This window comes from Archocentrus centrarchus, chromosome 2, assembly GCF_007364275.1.
Source record: "Archocentrus centrarchus isolate MPI-CPG fArcCen1 chromosome 2, fArcCen1, whole genome shotgun sequence".
Lineage (NCBI taxonomy): Eukaryota > Metazoa > Chordata > Actinopteri > Cichliformes > Cichlidae > Archocentrus > Archocentrus centrarchus.
In genome coordinates, this window is record NC_044347.1 from 20,551,881 (window position 1) to 20,559,056 (window position 7,176).

General features: G+C 42.1%; 1 protein-coding gene across 1 annotated transcript; it reads left to right on the forward strand.

The window, feature by feature from the left end:
- The first annotated feature begins 1,789 nt into the window (after positions 1–1,789).
- Positions 1,790–3,663, forward strand: sox1b (SRY-box transcription factor 1b). Its single transcript, XM_030747687.1, has 2 exons — positions 1,790–3,102; positions 3,303–3,663. Exons 1-2 carry the CDS (start codon positions 2,071–2,073, stop codon positions 3,303–3,305), a joined length of 1,035 nt encoding a protein of 344 aa, XP_030603547.1. The 5' UTR covers positions 1,790–2,070; the 3' UTR covers positions 3,306–3,663.
- The last annotated feature ends 3,513 nt before the right edge of the window (positions 3,664–7,176 follow it).

A 7,176-nucleotide genomic window follows, 5' to 3' on the forward strand; every position in this document is an offset into this window, starting at 1 on the left:
GCCGTGCCAACATGCCAGTATAGTTTAGCAGCTCGCTGAGAGGCGGGCAGCACCTGACAGATGCCACTTGGGAGCGTAATCCCAGAGGGATGAAAAGATCCTGCACATGACGGGAAGCCAGAGAAGCAGGAGGAGACCGGAATACCTAACAACAAATTGAAATGTTAATGTTATCTGTCTATTATGTGTATGCCTTCCTTTTTTTTTTATTTTTTTTTTTTTTTTTTTGTGCTTCAAAACATCACAGTGCCCAAAATGGATCCAAATGCAAAGAAATTAGTCTTCTTTTAGCTCATAGTGTAGAGAAATAAATAGATTTTGTTAATTCATTATTTGAATTCTTTCCTGACTGGTTTCAGATGCCCAAACTGCATCTGAAAATCTTTCAGCTTTGGAGTTGGAAAAAAAAAAAAAAGACTTAAATATATTAAATATAAATATCTTCAGCTCTGGCAAAATTCAATGGACTTTTTATTAGTTATTAGTTTATTATTTATTTTATTAGTAATTTGCAGATTAATCAAAAAATAATAATTATTATTTGCTAAAGTACTAATAAAATATGACTTATGTCTATGTATGTGTAATGTGTAAGAATTTTTGAACAGTTACGGAGGGGGCGGGGAATTATTACACTTGCATTGCCTCATGGAAAACAGCCTTCTCTCAGGATCATGACAGATTCAATAAAATTATATCTTCAAGATAAAAAAAAATGATGTTGCAAACTGCAAAAGCTGGATCCTGGAAGAAGATCCGGGGCCTATTGCAGGAGGCCTGCCGCTGGTTTACAGTGACAGCGTTATCATTATTATTATTATTAGACCTCATTAGTTTATTAAAATGCCATCATTAAACGCCTTTAACATTTCCAACGTTTATTATGGGATTACTGTAGTTTTTGTTTTTTGCTCACCCCCAATCCCCACCACCCTCTTTTTTTCCTCTCGTGCGCGCTCGCCACGGGAGCGCCGGTGAAACAAACAAAAGATGCCGCTTTGAATGGCACGTGCTCCGGGCGTCAGTCACCTGTTTCCTAGCAACGGGAACAACAGAAAAGCACCTGTGGCTCTGAATGAGAGGGGGGAGGGGGGGGGGCGTTTTGTGAGCTTTTGGGGATCCATTTAGGTTAAATGTATAATACTTACCAGAGAATTAAATCTCAGAGCGCTATGGGTAAACAGGAAAGATACTTATAGGTGTTTTTTTTTTTTTTGCTGTTGTTGTTGTTTTTTGTTTTTAAATAGACCATCTTCATTGGCTATACGCATCGCCCTAATACATTCAAATAATACTTCTCCAGTTTGGAGGCTTGTTGTGAATCTGAGGTGATTAATTATTAATGATTCTATTCGTATGATTTGTACCTGTTTTCTTCCGCTACGCAGAATAGCCACTCATCCAACAGCATTTTGTTTTTATCTTAAACACTGATTAAATCATCCTGTTTGAATGTGACAGACTCCACCGCGTGCCTGCCTGAAACACGAGCACATGCGCAAAATTACGGGAATTAAACTGTTTGCGTGTTCTGTGTTTTCAGTCTCTCTCCCTCTCTTAAACACACACACACACACACACACACACACACACACACACACACACACACACACACACACATAAAAAACAGATGACAGAGGGAGTAATTTTTAGGTCTCGCGCTCCGACGTCACCAGAACCTCGAGCCCCCTGCATGCAAATCACGTCTGCGCTCGAGCCTCTCCATTGGCCGTCTCTCGCTCATTTAGCTGCTGTCAAAGCGCGCGGCCCGGGCACGCTCCGGTAACTTTTCCCACTACAGCTTCAACCAAAGTAAGCTCAAACAAGCGGTTTCCATTCTTCTCCGCGCTCGTGGATGACAGGGGGGTAAAAGAAAAAAAAAAAAAGAGAAAGAAGAAGAAGAAAAAGGTGAAAAGAGGGAAGTGCGGAGCCGGTTTACCTCTGAGTGGATTTCATCCCTCTCTCTGTTTCTTTCACTCTTAATCCATCTCTCCCTCGGAGGTTTAGCTGCGCGCGGGCCAGCCTGAATGTTTTTCTGTGTTTGACTGGTGTCCTACAAAGACGAGGTGAATGTACAGCATCATGATGGAAACGGACTTACATTCCCCCATGGTGCCTCAGACTAACCCATCCAACCCGGGGGGACACGCGGGAGGTGGAGGCGGGGGGACCGGAGGCAAAGTCCCCCAGGAGAGGATCAAGAGACCCATGAACGCCTTCATGGTCTGGTCCCGGGGTCAACGGAGGAAAATGGCACAGGAGAATCCTAAGATGCACAACTCGGAGATCAGCAAGCGGCTAGGCGCAGAGTGGAAAGTGATGACCGAGGCGGAGAAGAGGCCGTTTATCGACGAGGCAAAGCGGCTCCGGGCCATGCACATGAAGGAACACCCGGACTACAAGTACCGGCCGCGGAGGAAGACCAAGACGCTGCTGAAAAAGGACAAATACTCACTAGCCGGTGGGCTCCTCGGATCCTCAGCGGCTGTAGCTATGGGCGGCGGGCAGCGGCTGGAGAGTCCCGGAGGGGGGCACGCAGGGGCAAATGCGGGTTACGCCACGCACGTAAACGGCTGGGCAAACGGCACATACTCGGGCCAGGTGGCGGCTGCAGCAGCGGCGGCTCATGCAATGATGCAGGAGGCACAGCTGGCGTACACGCAACACCCGGGCACCGGGGCTCACCCGCACCACCCCCATCCGCACCATCACCCGCATCACCACCCGCACAACCCGCAGCCCGTGCACAGGTACGACATGAGCGCCTTATCCTACAGCCCCATCTCAAACTCTCAGAGCTACATGAGCGCTTCTCCGCCGGGCTACGGCGGCATCACCGGCTACACTCACCAACACCAAAGCTCCGGTGTCTCTCCGGTGTCCGGAGCGATCGGAGGGACTTTGGGATCTCTTGTGAAATCTGAGCCAAGCGTGAGCCCACCGGTGTCCACCGCGCGCGCACCGCCGCCCTGCCCCACGGGAGACCTGCGGGACATGATCAGCATGTATCTGCCGACCGGCGAGGTGGCGGGGGACGCCTCTGTTCAGAGCAGACTGCACGTGCTCCACCCGCAGCACTACCAGAGCAGCGGCTCCACTCCGGTAAACGGGACGGTTCCTCTGACCCATATTTAAATCTCTACGTGTCCTGCAAGCACTACAAACCACAACCAAATATTTAAACTCTAGATGTGGGCGCAAGCTGCTGATGAATTGTAAATTATAGGCGGTTATAGCCATAAAAATGCAATCACTTTGAACAAACATTTTTTTAATCGTTATTATTTTTATTTTATTTTCAGTGATGGATTCTTCTGTCTGTCCGAGTTAAAGGAAAGCGCACCCGGTTTACTTTCGCTCTCTGGAACAGAGCGTGCCAAGTTTTGACACGATTTAAATTATGATCCGTGAAGGCTGGTGCAAATTTGAAGGTTATTTTTTCCGACTTTTCTGTGGAATTAAAGGCATCAGCTGTGTGTTTGAGGGATCCATAAAAGCTGTCCGTGAAATGAACGGAGAGCGGAGTGGAAGATGTGTTGGGGGGAAAAAAGTTTCTAGGCTGCAGTTTAAATTGATTTCCAATTTTCATGCTTGTAAACATGTGAGTCAGTCGGTGTAATTTGAATTTGTTTTTGTTGTTGTAAAATCTTGTAAATTGTGAATAAATAGGCCTACTGAAAACGCTTTTATGCAATTGTACATAATTTACAAAATGCCGCATTTGGGGGTTAAAAAAGAAAACAAAATATGCGCCGAGTTTAATAAATTTTAAATAATTTCTTCTGTCTTGGAGAAAGTTCGTGGTGTATTTATGTTTGCATATTTCAACTGATGCAGCTCTTCTGCTAATTACAGGTTATTTACATCGGTTGCATTATTAGGATATAATAACAAATGCTGAACCTTGGACCGATGGATTAATACTAAAGTCGCCGCAAAGAGAAAAAAAAATCTGCTCAAAAAATGCAAATGAGAACAAAAAAGATAATAACTAAAACGTTACAGGCACGCATGTTTTCTCATCACAGAGGTGCCATTGATAATAGTATGTTGTGAATTAGTCGGGTACTTAATCGATTATTTCTGGAATGATTAAAACTAGTGTAAACATGATCGTGTTTTGCTTTTCATTCTGATCGATCTTTTTAAAAAATTTTTGATACCAAAAAAAAAAAAAAAAAACTAATTGCCCACCTTTGAAATCTTAACACTCTTTACATCAATACAAATTAATGTTGGATATGGTCATTGCTGAGATGATGGAGGCATTTGAGGATAGGGTCTGAATCAGGACATTGTCTTGATGTGCGCACAGATTTTTCTTTTGTTTGTTTATATTTGAGTTTTCTGCAGTAGAATTAAAAGCTATCTGAAATAATCAAAATTACTAATTGAAAATGCTCAGGAGCTGAAATTTGACAGTTTATCTGAAAGGCTGCAGTTAATGGGTAATAAAAGATTTTGTCTTAGAGAGGAAAAAAGAAGCAAAATTTTAGCCATATATATATATATATATATATATATATATATATATATATATATATATATATATATATATATATATATATATATATATATATATATAAATTTTTTCTCAAATATAATATAAGCTTTGGCTTTATTCTCATACAAAATACAGAGCATAGCTGCCCTTGCCAGAGGGTTATTTCCATTTTAAGGAATCACTTCATGTTGTGTGGGGTTTATTTTATTCCAAATGATAAAAAAAATACATGTAAATATATATATTTTAAAATATTACTCATAAAATAGTCGTAAGGTGTACTTTTGTGGAAGTTAGGTGCAGCTAAAATATGCCGTCTTTAGAAAGAAAAGACATTTTTGTCTCAAACTGTGATACTGTTCATTCATCATCTCCATCATCATCAACTCGATCCTGCAGCATTTGAAACTTACTTCATAACCTTGACAGTCAGATCCCCCCCCACCCTTCACCCCCCAGTCTTACTTGCCTGCAGGGTCATGACCTCAGCAATCTAAAGAAAATCCGATAACACAAGTATCCGATAGTCAGTGAACTGCTAATTCATTCCACTGGCCTCACTTGGGCCCACTTCAACCCCGCCCTCACCTAGGTGCTTTCACTTCAGCACCGGCCCCTAAATCTTACCCCATTCCTGACCTCCAGCATCAAATGCCTCCATCTGTATGTGCAATTGTCATGGCTGTTACATTATTTCCTTCTTCAAATTTGATGGCTGAATCACTGGAGGCCCCTGGTTAGGGAGGGAGCAATGAATGAGAGCAGGAGGAGGAGGAGGGGGGAGAAGGTGAAGAGAGGAGGTTTTTGTATTTGGAGGAGAATGGGGATTAGTCCTGGTGTAAGCCGGGGCAACCCGGGGGTCATCCCCAACAAAAAGCCCGGCAAATAACACCCGCGGTTTTATCAGACTAATTCCCACTCGGGTCTGAACTCACAAACAAGAGGGCACCGTGGACGCGAATCCCATCTAATAAAGCCGATTCTTGCAGGTATTTAATATGCACACAGTCTTATGTAATTCTCTTTTTTTTTTCTTACAGGAAATGTCAGGTTTGTTTGGGTTTGTTTTTACTCTGGTTAAAAAAAAAAAAAAAAAACTGCTATCATTTTGATTGCTATGAGACACTTTTAGCAGATTTTTTTAAATGCAGACAAACAGTATATGAATCCAAGAGTGGATCGTTTAAGAGCTTAGAGGAGATCTCTTAGATTATTTTCAGAGGCAGGATAAAACAACACCAAAAAGGACAAAACACACTGAACTAATTAGCAGCTCTAATAGGTTGGTGGTAGGAGCTATGGCAAATGTCATAACACTGGAAAAAGTTCACAACTAAGACCGTGTTAAAAACAGATTTCATGATGTGAAATGTGCTTCATTTTAAGGCTTGTCCAAATCACAGAGATCACACTTTCTGTGCTCCTCTGGGCCTTAATGCAAATGTCCAGTGAGCCCAGGTTAAGAGCTCTGCTCAGGTTAAAGGTGACGTATTGCTCCAAAGAGTAAATGTGCTTAACACAAACAGTTTTGCTGGTAAAGCTTAAAGTTCCTAACTGTAAGGTAAGTTCTTATTAAATATATACTGTAAACATGCAAGGTCAAATACAACCCAACACACTAGCATAAATAAGATTAAGATCATCTTAAACCCAATGATTTAAAAAGCTTTTCTGAATTCTTATGAAGTTTTCACCATTTTGACACAGCATGACTGACGCCAGGTACAGATGTATTTTTTCCTCATTATTTTAGATTACTTCCTATCACATTTATAAATCCCACAAGTGTGCACGTATCATTTTAGGGGGCACTTGGTGGCAGTCCAGATCTATACTCAATGAGCAATAATGAATTAATTGAAGGTGGCAACATTATCGGCCAGATACCGAGGCTGTAAGAGGTTTGTTATTCAGGCTCCATGCTACATAACTGGCATTAAAAAGAGCATCATGTAATCCCTGCAGAACGCTAAGTTTGAGCAGGAAGTTAACTTGACAGATGATCCCTCTTTACTTTTTAAGCTTTTCTGCATCTTTCTAAAGCCCAGCTTCCTGCAGAGGGCTGAGGATTAAAAAAAAAAGATAATTTAAACAAAACCAGACCAAAAAAAAAAGTTAAGAGGTATGTGACCATTTAATTATCACTCATCAAAAACTTGTTTCCGCAGGATATTATTATTTGTTCATTGTGATAAAAGGTGAGATGATTGCTTCTGAATACCGCTCTGATTGGACTTTTTGATCGCAAATGTCTTAATATGATGATAGAGAAATGGCAGAGGGGAAAGGGGATGGATTCCGCCACAACTATTCTGATTGATTCACTAAATCTCGAGGTATGATGAGAGTGTTTCCTCCGCAGAGTGTAAAAGAAAGGGAGTGAATAATTACTATCATCAGAAAAGTGGGACTCAAATGATCAGGCTTAGCCTCGGGTCCTGATGTGATATAAAAACCCAGGTAAGATGAAATACCCCTCAAGTGACAAGGATCTAGATACACCACGTTAAGGCACTTATCAGTGTGTGTATTAGCCACAAGTACAGCTCAGTCTGGTCCACACTGTGCTACATCCAGCAGCCTCAGATGCTTCTATCATCAGGGGAGCCTGAGGGCTGGACCTATGCATCCACAGTCATGTGTCTGCAGGTTTTCCTCCTCTCCTCATGTTC

What these genes read in the sequence shown, in the direction of transcription:
- sox1b (XM_030747687.1), top strand. Translation starts at nt 2,071, where the DNA reads ATGTACAGCATCATGATGGAAACGGACTTACATTCCCCCATGGTGCCT.